The sequence below is a fragment of the Acomys russatus genome, chromosome 2 (genome assembly GCF_903995435.1).
Source record: "Acomys russatus chromosome 2, mAcoRus1.1, whole genome shotgun sequence".
NCBI lineage: Eukaryota > Metazoa > Chordata > Mammalia > Rodentia > Muridae > Acomys > Acomys russatus.
The window spans coordinates 3287738-3311027 of record NC_067138.1 but is presented as its reverse complement, the minus strand read 5'-3'; the positions used below and the strand labels follow the sequence as shown (position 1 = coordinate 3311027).

The 23290-nt window shown below is 42.2% G+C and overlaps 1 protein-coding gene across 1 annotated transcript in view; it reads left to right on the top strand.

Moving 5' to 3' along the window:
• The first annotated feature begins 2195 nt into the window (after positions 1-2195).
• C9orf72 (C9orf72-SMCR8 complex subunit) overlaps positions 2196-23290 on the top strand; it is a 29224-nt gene continuing 8129 nt past the window's right edge. Inside the window, exons 1-7 of the mRNA XM_051157691.1 lie at positions 2196-2271; positions 8695-9180; positions 10164-10223; positions 13121-13216; positions 14075-14139; positions 15659-15731; positions 18345-18461. Of these exons, the coding sequence (XP_051013648.1) occupies positions 8737-9180; positions 10164-10223; positions 13121-13216; positions 14075-14139; positions 15659-15731; positions 18345-18461 (855 nt within the window). The 5' untranslated portion in view covers positions 2196-2271; positions 8695-8736. The remainder of the gene's footprint in view (positions 2272-8694; positions 9181-10163; positions 10224-13120; positions 13217-14074; positions 14140-15658; positions 15732-18344; positions 18462-23290) is intronic.

Below are 23290 nucleotides of genomic sequence, written 5' to 3'. Positions count from 1 at the left end.
GGCAGGTCTGTTTGGTGCAGGGAGCAAACCAGTGCATGGTAGACAAGCCCTCTGCCAAATGCACTACATTTTCACCCTTGGAAATATATTTCTATAGGAAAATGTATTTTTACTTAGAGCCGAGAGTCATTTGAGGTGGTTTATTTGGAAAGTTTTAGAGGATGAAGGTTAAAAAAAAAAATCTATCACACCAATAACATGGATCATATTTCTACACAATTAGCATCCTCTTTGGATCCCTGAAGGAAGGCTGTATGCCAGACCACTTTACATCGCCAGGCAATACAAGAGCTATGGTCCAGTGCACATACATATTATTTTCTTTCTGATTATTAAAGTTTTGCTACTTAAAAGTTTTGCTATTAAAAACACATAAGCTACAGCAATGCCTAAATAATAACAAAGGTTTCTACTCATTGGTCACAAAATACACAACAAAATATAAGTTTTATCATGGTTTGTTTCATTTCCTGTGGTCATACAGAATTTTAGGTCTTGGTGTCTCATTACTCTGCACCAGAGAGAGAAAGAGTGGAAAATTTTAGGAATGGAACCCAGGGAGTTGTACATGCTAAGCAATCTCTCTGCCCACTAAGTCACACCCTTAGTCCTTTCTTAGTTTGTTTGGTTGGTTGGGTGTTTTGTTTTTTAATAAAACATACTTATTCTAGGACTGATACTGTACAAAATCAGATATCTGATGGACACTTTATTTTTGTCTCTAGGTAAAATTTTGAAGTAGGAAAAACGGAGGAAGTGCATCAAAGCTCCTGCCTTACTCTGTAGTGCAGTGTTAGTTTTAATCACCACAGAGAGGCTTTAAATGAGAAGCGCTTCCTTCAACGGGACACCACACAATAATCTTCTGTATCTCGTGGGCTCTGGAATCACACAGAACTGACCCAATCAATTACACTGATAGCTTTGGGTTACTACAAACAAGAAAATAAACTTATCGTGTGTGTGTGTGTGTGTGTGTGTGTGTGTGTGTTATGTGACAGTACCTAAAGCCTACTTAGTAAATTTTCAATGTGGGACATAGTAGAAGTTTATATTCTTCGCGTTGTACATCAGCTGTCTAACCCCACCCGTCGGATTTACCAGCAAACTCACCCACTTTGGCCTAGAGCATCTCACTCTTAAGCCTAGCCTTCCAGACATGATTCTAGTCCACTTCTGTGTATTTGGATGTATTCTGAACTCTACACACACATGAAGTTTAATTCTCTGTGTAGACTGAAGAGCATAGTATAAAACAGTGTATGTAAGAAGTAGATAGATGGTAATTGATGGGTTAAAAAAAAGAATACAATACCCAGTGAGGGGTCTATTTTTACCGAAGGTGGTGTTGATTTGAAGGGTATTTTGTTATTAATTCCTTTCTTATTCTATAAATTATGAAAAATCTGCTGAAAAAATGTTAAAGGCTACCCTTCCGTAGTGAAAAACCATAATGCATTTACAAGCCAAAAAGATTAAACGTATCAAATGTAATGGTGCATTTTCCCAAAAGTTAAAGAAAGAAAAAGCACCATGCTGTTCAGCAACACGGTGACTACGCAGAGGGGGAGGAATTAACAAATTGTGCTGGTTGTGGAGTGAACGTATGGTAGTTAAGTGTGTCGTACAGACAAAAACCCAAATTCACTCATTCATCAAATATTTGCTGAGCAGCCCACTACCTGCCGACCAAAACCAAAACCACTTATAACCACTAATTATACTTCCTGGGCCCAGCAGGTTTCCCTAACGCAGCTGACATTATCTATCTAGGTTGAGGCTCTGCCAACGTATTTCCTGAGCAGCGAGCATGTGGAAGAAAAGATATGAAACGCAAGACAGCCTCGGGCCGGCCTCCTGGCACTGGTGCCTCATGGCAAAGGCAAAACAAATTGGAAATGCGACGCCGGAACTTACGGAGTCCCTCTGGGAGACAGAGACAAGTTCCGCCCACGTGAAAGATGGCGTCTGTAGTGTCAGCCATCCCAATTGCCCGTTCCTTCTCTGTGGGCGTGGTGTCTAGACAGAACAAGGACGGTGTGCTAGGGAGGCGCGTGCTAGTTGCCTCAGCTCGGAACTTGACACCAACAAGGGTGACCAAAGACAAAAGATTGCAAAGATCCGCAGAGCGAGCCCGGCGGAATCTGGGAGGGCCGTGGGCTGGGGGCGGGGCTACGAGGGCGTGATGGGGGCGTGGTCGGGGGCGGGGCCCAGAGCGGGCTGCGGTTGCGGTCCTTGCGCCGGCGGTGGAGGCGCAGCGGTGGCGAGTGGGTGAGTGAGACGCGCGGGCGGAGCGGGGCTGCTGCTTCGGTCGGCTTGGTGGCTGGCGCCGGGTACCAGCGGGGTTTTTCCTCCTTCTCTCTGAACTCCTCCCTGTCCCCCGAGAGAGAGCGCCCTTGGCTTTGCAGGAGTTGCGGGGGCCGCGGCAGCGCGGAGGGGATGTGGGGATGGGCCTCGTCTACGCTGTCGCCGCGTTCACCGACCCGGAGCTTCTCCCGGGCCCTTGTGGGAACCTGCCGGGAGGACCGCGGGCGAGGCCTCCACCAACAGAAGCCTGGGCCCCAGGGGCCTGGCCCGGCGACAACCAGAGCACTGGCGGGTGTTGCGACCCAATCGGGTCTACCCAGGGTCCTCCGCCCGGGAGGAGAGAACGCGGGTGGGATGGAGCAGAGACGGACAGCAAGCTGGCAGAATTTCACAGAAGTTTGCAAGGAGTGTCGATGCCCGGTTGCGTGGGCTGCAGCTCTAGACAGGGTGTTCCCCAATGCTGTGGGACATGACCTGGTTGCTTCACAGTTCCGCGGTTGCACAGACTTATTAAAGGAAGTGACCATTGTGACTTGGGCATCATCACTTGACTGATGGTAATCAGTTGCAGAGAGAAGCGCACTGATTATAAGCCTATCCACCCAGGCTCTGTCTGGCCATGTCTTGTATTACGAAAAGGAGGGAAATCGTGCTTTTGCCTGGGAGGGTTTGCTCTTTCTGGTGTGGGGTTTATTAGGCTATACTACAATTTTGTCCTAGCAGGTGGGTAAATCTCCATCCACGCTGTCCCCGTTGATCACCATCAGTGTAAAACAGGTACACAGTCTGCCTCAATAGTACTTGTGCCTTGTACAGAGGGCCCCCAAAAAGACTGGAAAGTATTGAGAGATAGGATCGTTAGTCCAGTTGGAAAACTTCTGCTATAATATAGAAACAGCACAGGAGACGGAAAGAAAGATAAATGAATCTTAATAGTAATAGAGTCAGAATATTTGAAATATAGTGATCTTCTCCTCTGTTTAAAAAGGACATTCCGTAAGGCCCCCAGTGAAGCCTGAAACCTCGGGTAAGCCCCTACATGCACCGTTGCAGCAACACTGTCATGCGATTTCTGTGAATGTGATCTCTTTGCATTTCACTGTGGCTTACTGTAGTTTCACCCCTGTTAAGTAAAACACGGATCACCTGAATGCAGGCACCTTGCTACTTGGCCACCTGATCTGATAACCAAGAAGACAGAGAAGTGACTAGTGGCAGCCAGTATGGACAGCATGAATATTGCTGCACAAAAGGATGAATCACAGCCTGGGAGCAGACAGCAGGCGATTTCCTCACACTGCACGGCCTGATGTGTCACTTAAAACCAACAAATTATCTTTCTGGAAATTCTCATTTGCTCTTTTGGGATTAAAGTTCACTACAGGCACTGCAACTTAAAATAATCTGTGGGCCAGGAGGAACTAGTGTTGTCCGCCTGAGACACTGAAGCCTAGCATTGTCGAGAAACTCTGAGTCAGTTGGGAGCTGCCTCAAGGTGACAATGCTCTTATTTCATAGGAAAAAAAAAAAAACAGGAGTTACAGAGTGTGGTGCAGCTTGTTCCTTAAACAAGCCTTTAATGTTCCAGGAGACAAATGTAAATATAACGTAAGAAGTTGGCAAAGTAGTCTGTTTGACTATGTTGGCTGCCCAATATTTGCTTTTAGAGGATAACCGAATGAATAAGGCTCTCGTCTTTTGAGCCTGCCCTAGACCCCCATGTTAACTGAATCGTGCCCCAGTGCCAGGATAGCCTGCCCGAGAAACTTGGATCTGTGGCAGAAGGCACAGTCTTGGTGCCGTGAATATGTGTGTGAGGCTTGGCCGAAACTGAAAAATTGTAAAGTGACAAGGGCTAGCCTTCCAAGTAGTCCACTGCCTTTACCGTGGTCTTGGTTAGTTCCAGTTTGGCGGAGAGGGCTGGTTGATGGCCATGTCTCATTTTCCCCCACCCCCAAGGATTGTACACTTTTGCATCACAGTAGCAATAGGCAAATGAACTTCCTCAGAGCAGCCTGGGACATGGTAGCGGGGGGAACACGTGTTTAAGAGGGAAAAAGGCTCAAATGTGATGGTCTGCTAACAATGTTAATATGCTTATTAACATAAATACATTTTATTACTTTTGGAACTACTTAGTAAGCCTTTATCAATCGTGAACTTTGTTTGTAGAGTGGTGTGCCACCATCTCAGTTTGGATCCTGGCTTCCCTCAAAAGACTCTATGGCTAATATCTATCTTCTGGAGTAGCCAGAAATTACATAGATTAAAGTCTGGGAGTTTAAAATGAATTTTTTTTTGCCACATTTGTATATGGATTTTCACCAAATCTAACCTCAAGTGCTAGTGAAGTCACACAGCTTCCCTAATTATACTTCTCTATAATACTTTATTTTTTAGGTTATAGTAATTTCTCCTTTCTCGTGATTTCATTTATATTTAACTATACTCCAAAAATATTCTATTCCTAAAATAAAGGATGTCTAAGTTCTAGGCTGCAGGCTGCTCAGGACAGCCACGTGTGCTCTTATACCCTTCTTCTCTGTCCTGCCCAGGACATGGCTGAGCCCTTCGTCCAGAATATCCGTCTGTTGTATTCCCACTGGACACACTATTTGCCTGCTAGTCATTTAGTGGACATCACATTTCCGGTATTTAACACTTATTTCTCTTAACAATGGCCTTGTAGCAAGGCAATAATGATACTGGTAATCTGGATTTGCTTAAGAGAAGCCCGGGAGCACTTTTAAGTAAAAAGAAGGAGGTTCTTACCATAGTCAGGGAAAAGCTACGCTGCTGTTACTCAGGGCCATGAGAAGCCTAAATCTTATGTGAAACTGTGAAGAAGGGGGAAAGCTATTCTGGTCTTGCCATTGTGTTAATTTTACAAAGTGATAGCCCCAGTGCACGATAAATAATTCATCTTTAAAAAGTGAATTAGAAGGTGAATGGCATAATCAGAAAACCATGTTCTGATCAGTTGTTGCCAGCATGTTGTGCCTCAAGCATTAGGCTTGTTCATAGATTTTGGCCAAAATCCTGCAGGGGCTGGAGAGGTGGCTTGGCACTTGCTCTTGCAGAGAACCTAGGTACCTCCACAGGCACCAGACAAGCACATGATACATGGAGATGCACGCAGGCAAGGCATAAAATTTGATAAATATACGTAATAATTAATAATAAATAAGAATAAGTATATGCAGAATTAAATAAATACATTAAAAAATAATGACCCAAAGCCGCCCCCAAGATAGCTGCACTGATGCAGGCACGTAGATGAACTGGAGCAGCGAAGAGCTTGACAGAGAAGTTGCAAGTCAAGTTGCAGAAGGCTTTGCTAGCGTGTTTGACATACAGAAATGCTGAAGGCCACTGGAAGGTTTCACAAATGAGGAATTGGAAGAACGTTTTTACTAATCGACAGAAGAAAAGGGAAGGAAAAAATGAACCAGCCTGCAATGTAGACACAGAAATGCAATGACAGTGGCATCCATGAAACTGCCAAGACAGTAAAGGACAGAGCTGTGGAATACAGACCTGGGGGGGGGGGGGGGGAGCTCACCATAAAGCCATCTGGAGGATTATAACTGCTACAGCAACAAGTGGATGAGTTCAAAAGAGACACCACCTTCTAAATACAGTGTTTTTCCAAAAGAATTGGGCAGGAAGCCTTTCACCTTGGAAGCTCCAAAACCGTTTCCTCCTGACGTCTAGCCACTGGGGCTGTGATCCAGCCCCGTGATCCAGATCATCCACACAGGCACACAGAAGGTCAGCAGGAAGCTGAGGGCTGGGCCATCTGCCTCACTGCGTCCCATCCCATCATCACATCACTGCCTGCTACCACAGGAGGAAGAATCCAACCCCGTAGGACATTTCAGAAAAACCCGCACTCATACAACTCGTTACTATTAATCTCTTTGTGCCTGTTTTATAAAGTGCACTTTATATTAGACAAAATGTAAATTACATGTGGGCCCTCTGCAATTTAGCCATTCAGTGGGGTCTTAGAATTCATCTCTAGGGAGTAAGAAGCAACGCTTTGTTGGGATAGGCTTCACTGGAACCAAACAGTGTAACATGATCCTTAGTCTTTTGTTTATAATTAGAGGAGTGAGGCTAAATACAATTAATGGCATAGGATAGTTTAATTTTCACAGCCAGGTTAAAAGGTTCCCATAACTTTTTAGGATTATGTTCTGGGGTCGATATTGCTTTACGAAGTGCTTTTCTAAATGTATATGTAAAAAAAGAAATTTTTTTTTAAAAGAAAAAAAAAGTGCTTTTCTTTTCAGTATAAGAATGGGATATTTGAATTGTGCTATTATATATAATGATTTGCCTTTTCAAACAAAAAGAAAAATGGGAACGAAATGTGTTTGTAATATAATTTTATGGTTGTGTGTTCAGTTAATTTGTCATGTTGGCCTCCAATTTGCCATTGCTACTGACAACAACAATAGCACCATTACAGTTTCGATTCAAATTACATCTCTATTCCCTCATTGAAAACTGACTTTTCCCATTGTATCCAAAATAATCAAAATCTTAAACCAGCTGTACAACTTACATATTCTAGTGTCTTCGGACTACTAAATTGACATATATTAAAAAGTAAGTAGTACCTACTTACCTACTTGAATTTCTGAAATTAAAAGTGCACATTCAGGGCTGGAGAGATGGCTCAGTGGTTAAGAGAGAGCACTGTCTGCTCTTCGAGAGGTTATGAGTTCGATTCCCAGCGACCATGTGGTGGCTCAGAACCATCTATAATGTGATCTGATGCCCTCTTCTGGCCTGCAGGTGTACATGCAGACAGAGCACTGTATACATAATAATAAAATAAAATAATTTTTATAAAAAGTGCACATTCAAAATCTCTGGGTAAACTATTCCATAGAGTTAAGTGTTGTGCCAAGTTCTGTACCCCTAATCATAATATGATAAAAAACACTCACTCAGCATGCTAAATATAGAAATAGCTCCTTTGCATGAGACTCTTAAGCTCTCTTGACAAGATAGAGATAAAAGAGAACTCGCACCACAGTATGAAGCTTCCAGGCCAACTGGAGGGGATTGATGTGGCCTTCCATGTGGCTCTTAGGGACTGAATCCAGGTCACTGAGCATGACAGAAAGAGCCTTTACCGTTGCATGGTCTTGCCAGCCCAGTAGACAAGCTGTCCAAGTGAAAGTACTCACGCGGACATCACTTTACTATAGATCCATCAAATGTTCACTCCCAAAGTAATCATACAGGCAAAGAAAGGTGTATCACAGTTCACCTGTTCACTTCCTCCAGTGCTGTTACCTTACACAGATCCCACCATTTTGTCATAAGGATTTTTCCATGTCTTTAATTGGAGTATTTGTGATTTTATACATATAGTATGTAGGATTTCTTCTACCAGAGGAATGTGTTGGCATGAAGATCCACATGTGTCACCCTGGCTCAGATCAGCTGTGAGCTGCTTTGCTCTTCTCACCTGCCTGTCTTCCTGGTGTATTCTGAGTCATTGAAACTTTTCATTTTTTAGCAACTTATCTAAGTCTTGCACATTGCTGTGCTGCCTTGTGTACTAACATCTTTGCTTATACCTGTCTTCCTTTTCAGTGACATTTTAAGCAGTAGTATTGGACTGACTTTAGAGGTACCACAGAAGCCAGGGGTCATTGAGAGTGACAGGGCTGTTTGTTCTGCTGTTTGGTTTGCTCTTACATCATTTTAGCTGTTTTAAGATATTTCTGCTATTGGGTTTTTTTTTTTTTTTCTTTCTTTCTTTTCTTTCTTTTTTTAATTTTCTAGGAGTACCATAACAAAACAAAACAACAACAATGAAAAACCCTAGGGGGCTTTAAAAAGCAGTAGTTTATTCTCCCACAGTTGTAGGAACTCTAAGCCTAATGCCAATATCAAGTGATTGTCAGGAACATGATCCTCGGATGGCTCCAGGGAAACCTGTCTCACTACCACATCTGGTGATACATCTGGGTACACATGGTACCCTTGCTGTCTATGGTCAGCATTCCAGTTCCTGCCTGGCTCTCGCTGTCCTTCCTCTTAAGCACAGCAGTCATTGCAGCCCATTCTTGCCTAGTATGGCCCACTTTCACCTAATTGTACCCATTTGTAAGTAAGGTCCTAGTCACTTACACAGGCCCCTCCCCTTCCTGTTTTTTGTTTTTGTTTTTGTTTTTGTTCTTCAGTTGACATGCTTTAGGGACCAAATATCCAATCATTAGAATTGTATGCATGCTCTGCATTTGAAGATAATGAAGGCTTGTTCTTTCTTTATATTGGTATATAACATTGTTGAGTCAACTGGAGTTCGGATGGGCATCTTTAAATGCCTGCACCTAATGACTGTTTCTGTATGTCCCTGTTTAGCTATTGCAAGCGTTTGGATAATGTGAGAACCGGGATGCAGGCATGTCGACCATCTGCCCCCCACCATCTCCTGCTGTTGCCAAGACAGAGATTGCCCTGAGCGGTGAATCACCATTGCTGGCAGCTACCTTTGCTTACTGGGATAATATTCTTGGTCCTAGAGTGAGGCACATTTGGGCTCCAAAGACAGAACAGGTACTTCTCAGTGACGGAGAAATAACTTTTCTTGCCAACCACACTCTAAATGGAGAAATTCTTCGAAATGCAGAGAGCGGGGCAATTGATGTGAAGTTTTTTGTCTTATCTGAAAAAGGAGTAATTATTGTTTCATTAATCTTTGACGGGAACTGGAACGGAGACCGGAGCACTTACGGACTATCAATCATACTTCCGCAAGCTGAGCTGAGCTTCTACCTCCCACTACACAGAGTGTGTGTTGACAGGCTGACACACATCATTCGGAAAGGAAGAATATGGATGCATAAGGTAAGGGCCTTGTGAGCTTCTCCATGGTAACCTGGCCTTTGAGAAGGGTGGTTTTTTTCCTGGTGTGTTTACATTTAAGTTTTGGAGATTATATGCAACTATCACCAGACAGCTATGATTTTGTGTCTCAGGGCTCAGACAGATCTGGCCTCATGACCGTGTCTTCATAGTAACAAATGGAAGATGAGTTTTGGAGGAGCTCTGGCTTTTCAGTGGATTTTAGGGAGTTTTTTGTTTTGTTTTGTTTTGTTTGTTTGTTTGTTGTTTTTGTTTTTTTATAGTTTACAAATTTAGCTAAAGGAGATCCTGGTTTTCCCCCATATTTGATTGCTGTGCATTCTTAGCGTGTCTAAAGAACAAACCCAATTCTCCTTCCTATTTTCTGGTTTAATATTATCCTAAAAGTCCATTAAAACATGACTAATTTTGTAAGACCTCTAACCTATTATAAGAGGAAACAGCATTTTTTAAAGAATAGTTTTCTCTGTTGTACCTGTTTTAGACTTCCTTATTTCATACTTACTAAAAATCATTTATATTCAAGAAGTTTAGCTGCAGGTGCTATTATGGGCAAGTAATCCCAGTGCTCAAGACTGAGGCAAAGGATTTGAGTTCAGGGCCAGCCTGTTCTACCTGGTGAGATCCGATCCCGTAAATAAACAAACTAAAACAACCATTCTTCTTTTCCTGGATGCAAGTCTGTCTTGTCTGATTTGAGTGGTGTATAATCATGGTGTTTTGAAGCTGCAGGTGGTGTGTGGGCTGTTTTCTGCTACATTATCTCCGCTGTAGAATAAATGATGCTTTGATTATATTTTATGCTGTGTGTAAGAGCATGAACTTGTTGGGTTAATTCCTTGTCTCCATTCTTTTTCCCACCTGCAATAGAAAGTATTTCCTGTGAACCTACACATGGTAGAACGTATCGACATTGAAAAATGAACAAGCATCAAAATGAATTTGTTAAATTTTCTTTTTCTTAGGAAAGACAAGAAAATGTTCAGAAAATCGTCCTGGAAGGCACAGAGAGAATGGAGGATCAGGTAGCGTGTACATCACATGATGGCAGTGACATTTTCCCTGCTTATGTTTGTAGAAAGCTGGTGGGTGCTTTCGGTGGCAACCTGAAGATGCATTAAGTTGGCAGAGGGAGCCTGAAAATGAGTAATTCTGGAGAAGGTGTATAGAATGAACTGAGTAAAAACTTCTGCAGCCTAAAGCTAAAGACTTGAATTTAAAAAATAATAATAATAATAATTACATCTACAAATAAATATTTGGCCACCCTTTTTTAATCTGCCAGAATAAGTTTGGGATCATTTACTCTTAGTGAAAGTAAGAAATTACACGCAGTTTATTTATTTAATTAAAGATAGTTTTTTAATACTGTATATTCTGATTATGGCTTCCCCACTCCCAGCTCCTCCCAGAATGTCCACCCATCCAAATCTATACCTGTCCTTTCTCCCTCTCATTAGGATATAAACAGACATCTAAAATAATAATTAATAAAAATTATTTATGTAAAATTAGATAAAAACAAACCAGAATAGGACAAGATAAATAGAATAAAAAAGAGCCAAAGAAAAAGCTCAAGAAACACAGATAGACACAGACACACACACTTGTATACAGAGAGATTTCATAAAAACACAAAACTGGAAATGTATGTAAGGAAAAAAAAAATCCCTGACATAGTATTGTGAGTAAAGAACTTCCAAAAATGCCATTACTGTGCTTTGTGTTGGCCATAGGAGTGCTGTGTATGCCCAGTGAGACTTTTGGAGAAAATGAGTTTTCATTTGTGAGCGGTTATCAGGTGGAGATAGCTTCCGGGTCAGGGATGTGGGCGTGTGTCCACTTCCCTCAGCACTGAGACCATCTTCTTCAGACCTGTGCAAGCCCTGTGCACATGCAATTTTTACAAGGTATTCCTTCTGCAGCTGTTTTCACAGAAGCTGCAGTGTGAAGGGAGTGGGCACACACCAGAGGTGGCTGTCTAGTGCTTTTGGTTGTTGGTTTTAAACTCAGACTGTGTTCCATGGCAGATTTGTCTGTTTGCATGTTCAAGTTTGCCAGGAACACCCTTTATCTTATTACTATTCGGACTTCTAGCAGCATGGCCTCCAGGGAAAGGTGCTGCCTTTATCCTCCAGCACTTTACGACCTGAGGGACACTGGAGTTTTAAAAACAGGATTGTGATGAAATGGCTTTCCCAGGTAAAAATTAAATGCCAGCCATTTCAGGGTAGAGCAGGCACAGTCGAGGAGGGGACTCCCCACCAGGAAGGGGTCACTTCTTCCCATTAGCCCGGCATGCCACCCACCCTCACACTTCTCCTTGTAAAGCTCCAGTCTTTAAACACGGCTCTGTGGCCTATACTCTCATCTTCCTTAGCATGACTAAACAGAATGAGACCTAAAAAATAAGTATTTCTAAAGAAAAAAATGACAATAATAATAAGTATTTCTGAGGGTTTGCGGATATAGTGGTAAAATATTTGCCTAGCCTCTGTGACACACACACACGCGCGCCTTGTGGTCCGATTTCTGTTTTTACTGTTTTTCTTATTTTACTGCTCTAAAACGGTGCATCTTATGTCAGGTGCGTCTTATAGTCCAAAAACTACGGTAACAGCTTTTCAGGCCATATGAAATAATCTAAGCTAAGACCTGACACTAAAGGGTTAAAATCTAATCTTTACTTCTTATTGACCGATAAGCAGGGTCTCCAAGAATAAAGGCACTATCACCAACCTCTGAACTGTATTTCTGGTGTAATTAGGGAGAGTCATCTCAACACAAGGAAATTTAGAACCAAACAAAATTTTTCCACTTAGTGAGACTTCCTTTCGGAAAGTGAAAGTTCAGTACTTACTAGGTTGAGTTTCTGCTCTTAGGGCCATCCTTGCAAACGTTATCCCCAGCTTCCATGTCGGGAGGAAAGTACACTGAGGATAAGCTAGAAAGATTTTAAGGGGCGGGGGACGCTGTCCCACAGAAGTTCAAGTTACAGATACACATGAAGGAACACGGGCCTGGGAGGGTCAGCCTTCTGCGCTTGTCCTGTAAGGTTTTGCTGAGCTCCAGGGAGGCTGTTCACTCACTCATGACAATGACAGATGTATGGGAGTCCACGTCTAAAGTGCTGCAAATGGCTGAACCCAAGGGGAGAATCAAGCTTGCCTTTCTGAAAAGGATGAGAGGCTTTATATTTGTGCTGCTGATGTAATGTGCTTGCAACAGCACCATGGTGGCTCTTCACACTGCTCCAGGATAGCACAGCGTTCTGAGACAGCTCCAGCCATGTTAGTTTGGGTCCTCACATCTGTCATCTGGCAAAATCACTTAACAAGGAAGGAAATTCGACATGCATTGTTGAATTCTATGTCTTAATTGTATTTGTAAACAGACAGTTCAGCAATTACCCTAAAAAACAGAAACAATGGCAGGTTTATTCTGGAAGTTACTGTAAGATGAATTGTTGAAATAATCAAATTTTCTACATGTCCAGGATAGTCAAGGCTGTACAGAGAAACCTGTCTCAAAAAACAAAAAGCAAACAAACAACAACAAAAAAAAGATTTATTTATCAGCTGGGCAGTGGTGGCGCATACCTTTAATCCCAGCACTTGGGAGGCAGAGGCAGACAGATCTTTATGAGTTCAAGGCCAGCCCAGTCTACAGAATGAGTTCCAGGACAGCCAGAGCTATTACAGAGAAACCCTGTCTCAAAAAACAAACAAAAAGTAAAAAGAAAGAAAGGAAGAAAAGCCAAAGAGCATAAACATTCTTGACAGCTGTTTCTGATTGGGGAGGCTTTGGGAGGCGTTGCTGAGCACATCCCACCAAGGGTGTTCTACTCTCTGCCTGCACTTGAATGTCTTTCGTGTCTGGCTCGCCCACACTGGGGTCCCTCACGTCATTATGTTTGGTCCAGGGTCAGAGCATCATTCCCATGCTGACTGGAGAAGTCATTCCCGTGATGGAGCTGCTTGCATCTATGAAGTCACACAGTGTTCCTGAGGAGATAGATGTAAGTGCCATGGGGCGTCTGAATCCTTTATGGATTCCCTTGGGCGATTAGTGTGTGTGTGTGTGTGTGTGTCTGTGTGTGTCTGTGTCTGTGTGGCTGTGTGTCTATGTGTGTTAATCTTCTTAATAGTGTAAGGTGTCAGCTTTAATCCAGTAAGCACAGATAAAATTCTGAATTTTCTGACCAAACAGGTTTTTTGAGCAATCATACGGTAAAATTAAACAGTTTGTTTCACTACATCTCCCCTTTTGTACCTCCTAGAAGAGGAGACTCCAGCCTTCTGTAGAAGGTATTAGTGTTGATAGAGTGCTTTTGAACAGCAGTGTGCCAACGAGGCGTCAGTGGTGTCTCATGTCCCTTTTTGTTTTGTGTGTGTGAGTGTTTCCCTACATGTGTGTCTGTGTACCATGTGCAGGCAGTGCCCCGGAGGCCAGAAGAGGGCGTCAGATCCCCCAGGGACTGGAGTTACAGACAGTTGTGAGCTGCCGAGTGCATATGTTAGTGTGTGGGGGTGCTCTGAAGAGCAGCCAGTGCTCTGAAGCACTGAGCCAGCTTCTCAGCCAGTTCTTTGATCAGTCGCACACTTTCCACGTGTAAAACATCTTGAGGCAATGCTCCTAACGCTTGCTCGGCCTCTTGATTCTGGAACTAAGAAGGGGAAGTTGGAAACAGTTGTTTAACCTGCCCGGCCAACTTCCCCTTAATCTACTGAAAAGTCCCTGCACAGCATCATTTTATAGGGACTCATGATGCTCGTAACAAGAGTGCACTGTCGTGTTCACTCTAGACTTCAGCACACTTATTATAAGAGTTCTCTCAACACTCTAAACAGACTAATTTTGTGCATTTGCCTTCTAGATAGCTGACACAGTGCTCAATGATGATGACATTGGTGACAGCTGTCACGAAGGCTTTCTTCTCAAGTAAGAATTTTACTTCTTTTTCTGAATGCGTAGTAAAGCAGATAAAAATCTTAATGCTCACCTGTGACAAGATTTAATGGGGAAAAGTAATAGAGTAACTACTTATTCCAATTATTTAGGGACAGCACTGCACATTCAAAGTGTTGCTTACATGTACTGTGACTTATCTGGTCTTATTCCTTCCATGGTCTGAAGAAGCCGAGTTTCCAGAGTACCCAGCAAAGTTCCGGTCTTTTGTTTAGATCTGCTTCTTGTAATTCTCATTAAATATAATGCTTTGGAGCCTATCAAATTCAGTTGCATTGTAGATTTTTGTGAATTCTTATTTAGGTCTAGAAATGGAAATCATTCATATTTCAGACTGATTTTTTTTTTTTTTTCACCTAATGATGGAATTTAATACCTAAGAGGATGGGCTCTAAAACCAGACTGTCTGGGTTACAACTGGATCGACCTGCTGAAGCTATATGAAGCTGTAGCTGTGAGGAGCTGTAGCTGTGAGGAGCTGTAGCTGTGAGGAGCTGTAGCTGTGAGGAGCTGTAGCTGTGAGGAGCTGTAGCTGTGAGGAGCTGTAGCTGTGAGGAGCTGTGAGGAGCTGTAGCTGTGAGGAGCTGTAGCTGTGAGGAGCTGTAGCTGTGAGGAGCTGTAGCTGTGAGGAGCTGTAGCTGTGAGGAGCTGTAGCTGTGAGGAGCTGTAGCTGTGAGGAGCTGTAGCTGTGAGGAGCTGTACCTCCATTTTCTTATGGCACCAACTGAGATGAGTCATATAAAGCTCAGACAGTGCCAGGCACATCAGCTCACCGAGTAGCCAGTGGCTGCCGTGTTTTGCTTATATTTGCTCTAGGAAAGACAGGAAGGGGACTTGCCAGACTTACCGAGCAGCCTCCTCCGCCCATTCCTGTTGTCTCCTTTACAGTGGCACACTGTCACAGCTCTTGTTTTAAAAAATGAGACGTGAATAAGTCTTTTTTAAGGGTCTGCATTCTGTTCCCTAAAGCTCACAGGGAAATACCAAGTGTGAACGTGCTTGACATAAAGGTCTTAATGGCTTAACTCGGAAGCGCTTCAGAGTTGGTTAGCGTCAGCCACTTCCATAGTGTTTTCAGTGTTCTTTGCCTTTAAAGAAATGACTATAAAGTGATGGCATTTTATTGACTAACTTGGGTATCTTTTTCTTTAAAATGTATTTAGTTTTATGTGTGCCTGTGCCTGGTACCTGCAGATGGCAGGACAGGGCTTTGGATGGTTGGGAGTCACCATGTGGGCTCTGGACCTTCTACACAAGAGCAGCAAGAGTGTTCTTAACCAGGGAGCCAGCACTCCGGCCCCGGGTTGTCGTAAGATAATGTGATATCTGTGAAAGTCCCCAGAAAATGAAAAACCCTTCACAAATAAAAGATAACATCATACAGATAGATCCAGTGTTTGTCAAGTAAAGCTATTCAGTGTTATTTGAAGCTCGTTTATTTTTCTCTCATTCGTGACGTTGTAACCCTGCCAATGTCTTCATTAACCTACAGTGCCATCAGCTCACATCTGCAGACCTGTGGCTGTTCGGTCGTAGTAGGCAGCAGTGCAGAGAAAGTCAATAAGGTAACTCATTTTATGGTTCAAATATGATCTGACTTTGAATGCTACCAGCATATCATGAATTATCACTTAAATATTAGATTGCAGTTGAAATAGCCTAATAGTATAAGGAAGCAATGTAATTTTACAAAATTACACTTGACACCCTCTAGCAAAAATGACTCTTAATAAAATGAGTAAGTCTTTAGTCACTACTTTAAGTTTGATAATTCCCAGTTGTATCATAAATTGTTTTGAGAAAAAATTTTAAATGAGATTTTTCTTTTTCTTTTTCTGTTTCTTTTTTTTTTTTTTTTTTTCTTGAGGTAGGGTCTCACTATATAGACTGGGCAGGTTAGTCTCAAACCCACCACAATCTACTTACCTATTCTTCCCAAGTAGTGAGATTAAAAGCAAGCACCATGGCCAGGCATGGTGGTGCACGACTGTAATCCCAACACTCGTGAGGCAAAGGCAGACAGATATCTATGAGTTCAAGGCCAGCCTGTTCTACAAAGTGAGTCCAGGACAAACAAGGCTTTTACACAGAGAAACCTTGTCTCAAAAAACCAAAAAGGAAAAAGGGAAAAAAAAAAAAAAAAAAAAAAAAAAGGCAAGCACAACCTTGCCTGGCCTTGAAATGAGATGTTTTTCAACTGTTTTTCTTTCTGTTTCCCAGTTGTTGTTTTTATTCCTGTGAGGTAATAGGAAACATTGGCAAATATCATGAAGTACAGAGTGATTACACACAACTTTATATTAAGATAAATATTTGAGAGTAACAAAAAGGAGATAGGCTAAAAGAGCAAATTAAATAGCTCATTGAGCTTCTGAAGATGATTAGTGCAAACTCTGTGAGTTTATGACCATGTACACTGTGGGGAACACACACAGAATTAATTCCCTTGTTGTCAGAGAAGGTATAGAAAAGTCAGTGGTGAACTGAGAGATATGAGCTTGGACGTAGGCATGTCTGACAGCACAAAACTACCTTCTCAGAATATGGTTCAGGGTAGTTCCCTAAAAAGATAGACACTTGGGGAGCCAAGATAAGTGATCAAATACTTCTTCGTGGTTAGTGCCCAAAGTCAACAGCTGTCTTTACAGACACTAAAGACATGTAAATACACATTCATATCAATTGTAACAAACCTAATTTCTCTTCAAAAAGTTTTACATGTAAAGATGCTGGGGATAATTATATGCTTTACAAAGTTGTATGTCTTTTTTTTTTTTTTTTTTTTTTTTTTTTTTTTTTTTTGAGAGCCAGCCTGTGTATTTAAATAAACTTTAATTTGCCAAGTGTGTGTGTGTGTGTGTGTGTGTGTGTATCTTATTCAGCCATTTATGAGAGAATACTAAACCTAGGCATTTAGAACTGTTATGTGTGACCCCAAAAAGTAGCTATCCACTTGAGATGCTGAAAGCCTTGGGTTCCACAGGGGAGAGTTCATCTTGGTGACTTTTTAAAAGATGTACTTATTTATTACATATACAGTGTTCTGCCTGCATGCATACCTGAACACCAGTAGAGGGCACCAGATCTCATTATAGATGGTTCTGAGCCACCATGTGGTAGCTGGGAATTGAACTCAGGACCTCTGGAAGAACAGACTGTGCTCTTAACCACTGAGCCATCTCTCTAGCTCCCTTGGTGGCTTTTTGAAGGAAGAAAGGCTCCATGTTTGGGTTTCATTTATTAAACATTTTTCCATCTTTCATCTTCTTTTAGGTTGAATAGCTTGCCTTTTCTCTTTTTATTTTGAGCACAAGTTGTCACCACTCTAGTTGAAAACCTCGGTCTTCCCGCTGTCTCTGGCTTTGGTCAGAGTTCCCGCACATTTGCACGCCTTTTTCCTTTTCCCTCTACAGCTCTCGGTCAGCTGTTCTTACCATCAGCGATTTCTAACCACCAGCACATTCATTGTTCCCAATGGAGTAATAGAGCTTTCTGCGGAAGGTTGTTTTTTTTTTCCTTTAAGATTTATTTATTTATTTATTATGTATACAGTGCTCTGCCTGCATGTACACCTGCACACCAGAAGAGGGCATTAAATCATATTATAAACATTTGTGAGCCACCATGTGAGTGCTGGGATTTGAACTCAGGACCTCTGGAAAAGCAGCCAGTACTTTGAACCTCTGAGCCATCTCTGCAGCCCACTCTGCAGAAGGTTTTACACAGCCCCTGCTGTTCATTGTAATGGGATTTGTCACTTTGCATCAGACAATAGTTCCCTCCTGTCTCCAGAGCTATTTTCTCACCTGAGAAGCAGTTGATGCCAGGTGGGGAGACGGTCAATTGCTTCATTAGGTTGTTATTTCTCACTGAGATAAAGGTTCCAAGGTCAAATAAATTTGGGAAACAATGAATATTGGCCACTTTAAAAACAATATTTATTCAAATATAGCAAGTTCTGAGATACCATGCAATCAGTTTACCAACCGCTTCCTAAACCTAAGTGACCACAAAATCCCTCTGTAAGCAGTTTGTGCTCTGCCCGTGCCCTGTTAAGGTAAGCAAGAGACACTTGTTGCCTGCCGTTTCAGTGATGGCAACAGAAATTTCTGTTTAAATGTCTTTCTTAAGCAAAGAGTGGTGTTTTCGACATCTCAGTGCCGACTTTTCTCCTCCAGATAGTGAGAACTCTATGCCTTTTCCTGACTCCAGCAGAGAGGAAATGCTCCAGACTCTGTGAAGCAGAGCCGTCTTTTAAGTATGAGTCGGGACTGTTCGTACAAGGCCTGCTAAAGGTACGCTCGCCATTCCGTGAGCAAAGCTGAAGGGACAAGTAAAAATGAATTTTAAAAATAATTACTGAGGAGCTTTGTAAAGTATGTTGTTGGCATTTAATGTATCATGTTTTTGGGGTTGGAGGGGTATTTTTGTTTTGTTTTGTTTTTTGTTTTTCTGAGACAGGGCTTCTCTGTATAGAGTGGGCTGTCCTAAACTCACTTTGTAGACCAGGCTGGCCTCGAACTCACAGAGATCCTCCTGCCTCTGCATCCCAAGTGCTGGGATTACACGAGTGAGGCATCTCGCCGGCCACTGCCATGTTTCTAATTGTCTGGGGCCTGCTTTCTTGTAATAGTTCTGACCATGGAGCCTATGTCTTATGGACTTACGAAACACCGTGGGATAGTGTTTGTATTTCACTTGCTTCCCTCTAGCTGCGTGTCTAGCTTCAGTGTTTTTTGTCTGTTTGTTTGTTTGTTTTTTGGGTTTTTTGTTTTGTTTTGTTTTGTTTTTAATACATGCTTGAATTAGACTGAGCTTCTGAAATGGTAATGTTTCTGTTGCTTACTGAGTAGATTTGAATATGTATCACTTCTTCATTTTAAGAAATTAAAATGTTTTTAAAGCTTATGCAATATGTCTATTTCTAGTACTTATATTTTTAATTCTTATATTAAAGTTTATAGAAAATTTATTTCTAAGAAGCAAAACAGATAAATACAAATTATCAATTTTTTTCAATAATTAAGTAGAAGCAAAATTTTTTCCAGCAAGCTTTGAGAGACCCTACTTCAAAATAAAATAAAGGCTAATCTCTCTGTTCTCCCTCTGTCCCCTTGTGCATTCCTTCTCTCTCTCTCTCTCTCTCTCTCTCCCTCCCTCCCTCTGTCTCTCTCCTCTCCCTCCCTCTTATCCCCTACCCCATCGGTCATGGGTGGCCCCTTTCTCTCCCTCCCTGCCCCCTTCTCTCTCTTGTCATGGGCTCCCAGGCACCCTCCCCCTTTTCCACAATAATCTTCCTTTATACCAGGAAGAAAAAAAAAAGAGTAAAGTGGAAAAGCAGTCAAACAAAATTACTGACATGAGGCTTAGTCTTCCACATGCATGCATAAAAACATACATGTATACCTATATACACATGTATACTCGACATATGTGAACACTCATATACATGTATATACACATACACACATACAGCCATAAATAAATAGCCTTCATGATCACTGCATGGTTCTCTCATAGTTATTCTTAAGTATGTAAGCATAACAAAACAAAAGCAATACTGTTATAGGTACCCTAAATAAACATATCCAAGAAACATTCCTACATCTGTGAAGCAAAGGCTACCTATAGTCAACAGACCTACAGTCAACATTATACCAAATTAGAGCATCACAGAAATCACTTTATTGAAGATCAGGGACCAGATAATTCTACATTCATGGCTTTTATTCAGGCCTAATGTCTTCAGTCTTTTCCAAAGCAGAAAAACAGACTATGGGCTGAGGCTGTACCTTAGTGGTAGAATGCTTCCTTAGCATGCTTGATGCCCTAGACTCTTCCAAAATAATGCTCAAAATGACAAATTCAGTCAGGGTGCAGGATGCACAACCCAGATAAAGTCAGGTTTTTTATATGCCAGTAATAAAACTTCTGAGAACAAGAAATGAAGGACGCAATGCCATTCCTAGTAGCTACAACTAAACAATCCCAGAGATGACTTTAACCGTGAAGCGAATGGTGTCTGCTATGGAAATTAAAAGGCCCTGATGAAAGAAATAAAAATAAACAGAGGAAGGAAAGACATCCAGTATTCCTGGATTGGAAGACTGCTGCTAAAACACCTGCCAGATCCATAGCCTTTTGCAAAATCAGTGCGGCCCTTCTCAGGATGCAAAGATTTCTTCACAGAACTAGAAAGAAACACCCTGAGTTTACTACCATTTGGACCTGCCGTGTCCCCAAAGGCTCACAAGCTATGTTGAACATTTCATCTTAGCTGGTGCTGCTGTTAAAAGGTAGTAGAAGTGTTACGAATTGTAGCCTAGTTATGAGACATTAAGTGGCTGGGAATATGCCCATGAAGGCTGCAGTCTGAGGTGTAGAAGGCCTGCACCCTCACCCCTGTCCATCCAGGCTCCACCCTGTGCTGCCTCTCCACAGGCCCAAGGTAAGGCAGTATATGACCGTAGACTGAAACAGTGAGTCAGAGGAGATATTTCCTAGTTAAAGATGATTTTCTCAGGTCGTTGGTCATATTAGTGATAATCTGTAGACCCTGAGTAGGCAAGGCAGTCTTACACACAAAGAGCAAAACTGGTACATGGAAATGCCTGACTTCATGACAGAACTAATGAGACAGAATCAGAGACCCAGATTTGAATCCTCAGAGTTGTGGAGACTGAGTTCTCATGGTTATGTCAGAGTGTACACCAGAGAAAGTGGTGGGGGAGCTCGTGCATGGTGCTTCTGGGACAGCAGAGAAAAGGGGGCTCGTGCATGGTGTTTCTGGGACACCAGAGAAAAAGGGGCTCGTGCATGGTGCTTCTGGGACACCAGAGAAGAGGGGGGCTTGTGCATGGTGCTTCTGGGAACTGGACATCCGTGAAGAAAAGCGAAAGCGGCTCCTTCTTACCAGACACAAATCAAGCTAAGTCAGACTTTAAATCTGACATCCTATACACAAGTGATAGGAGAAAGCGTAGGAGATGCTTGGGCACATTGATCTGGGGAAAAAATTTTTCTTTAGTATAATCCAAAAATCATAAATAATGAAGGAAACCAAAACTTGACAGATTACATCAAACTGAAAAGCTTTTACACAACTAAGAAAGCAAGCAGCAGAGGGAAGTGCTAGCCTATGGGACGAGATAAAATAATTGTGAACAGTTCATCAGACAGGTTAATGTAAGTATCTCAACACAGAAAATGAGCAAGTAGACTAATGGGTGGACATCTCCAAAGAAGATATTAAAATAACTGATAAATATATGAAGCAGTGCTCAGCATTGCTATGTGTAAGGTAAATTCAAACCACAGTGAGATATTACCCCAGTTAGATGGACACTATCAGGACAAAAAGTTACAAATGCTTCCAAGGATGTAGGGAAAGGATACGGGTCACATCCCTGGGGAATTTAAATTATTAAGTATGGCAGTGTAAATAAAAACCAGAAGTGGTAGAGCACTCACCTGCAACACAAAGGTTCAGCACCTTAATCAATGAATAAACAGTTAGACATATGATCCAGCTCTCTCGCCATTGGACAGGTCCTAAAGAAATAAAGTACATGGATGAAACTCCTGCATTCCATCTTTATTGCAGCACTGTTCACCATAGCTAGCCCATCCACAAACAAATGGATGAAAAACAAATGGCACATAGGCGCAATGGGATATTTAATCACAAAAAGGAAAGTCTGTAGTTTGCTGCAACATGGCTGACAGTAGAGGACATTGTGTTAAGTGAAATAAGCCAGACAGAGAAAGATAAATGCTATATGTTAACATTTATATGTAAAGGCTAAGACGTTTATCTCATACAAGTAGAGGGTAAAATAGAGATTACCAGAACTTAGAAAGTGTGCTGGGGCGAGGCTAGGGAGAGGCTTAGGGCTGCAGTTGCATACAGTGACAACTTGCAGTGTTCTATAGCATTGTAGAAGAATTGTGACAGTCTATTGTGTTTTTCTTAGAGTAGGGCGGGTAAGCCAGAGGTTGATATAGGGTGTCTGACTCTAAGTCTACCACGTTTCTCTTAGGCAGGGTCTCTCACTAAACCTGGGCTGACTTTGACTAGATCTGCCTGTCCACGCCATCCCCCAACACTGGCTTATAGGCACAGGCTGCTGTAGGCGACTTTTATGTGGTGCTAGAAATCCTAACACATGGGGGGCCCTCATGTTTGTACCCCATTTAGCACTTTGCCTGCCGAGCCATCGCCCCAGCTCTAGTTTTATTTTTCAGAACAGCTGCTAAGGGGATTTGGAATGTTCCTAACAAAAGAAAATGATAACTATATGAGGTGATAGGTATGACACCCTGAATCACACACTTTCTTTGCATGTACTGAAATGTCACACTGTACCCCGCAAATACGATGTTAATGGGACATGTGTATGTGTACTAATCAGGGATCTCTAGAGTAATGAAATTTATAGAATATATATGCATATATATAAAGGGGATTTATTAGAATGACTCTCAGCCTCAGTCCAGCTACTCTAACAATGGCTGGCGATGAACAGAATCTCAGTCCACAAGGCTGGATGTCTCAGTTGGTCTGCAGTACACACTGGAATCCTGAAGAAGCAGGCTCCAGTGTCAGTGAAGGACTGGTCTTGCTAGCAGGGCAAGGCCAACGCGGCAGAGAACAAAAGCTTCCTCTTTCCACGCCCTTATGTAGACCTGCAGCAGAAGGCATGCCCAGAGTAGATCTGGATTCAGTATATTTTTAAATGGTACGTCTTTTCCTAGCTCAAATAATATGAATTAAAGGAAGGTCTTCCTAACTCCAGGATCCAGATTAGAAGTGGATCTTTTTTTTTTTTTAAGAATTATTTATTATGTATATAGTGCTCTGCCCACATGTAGACCTGCACAGCAGAAGAGGGCACCAGACCTCATTATAGATGTTCGTGAGCCACCATGTGGTTGCTGGGAATTGAACTCAGGACCTTTGGAAGAGCAGACAGTGCTCTTAACCTCTGAGCCATCTCTCCAGCCCAGAAGTGGATCTTCTATTTCAGATTAAGCAAACATGTCTCACAGATGTGCCTTCCATATTTGGGTTTTAGCTCCAGATGTTGTCAAATTGACAACCAAAGCTAACCATCACAAGTCCACC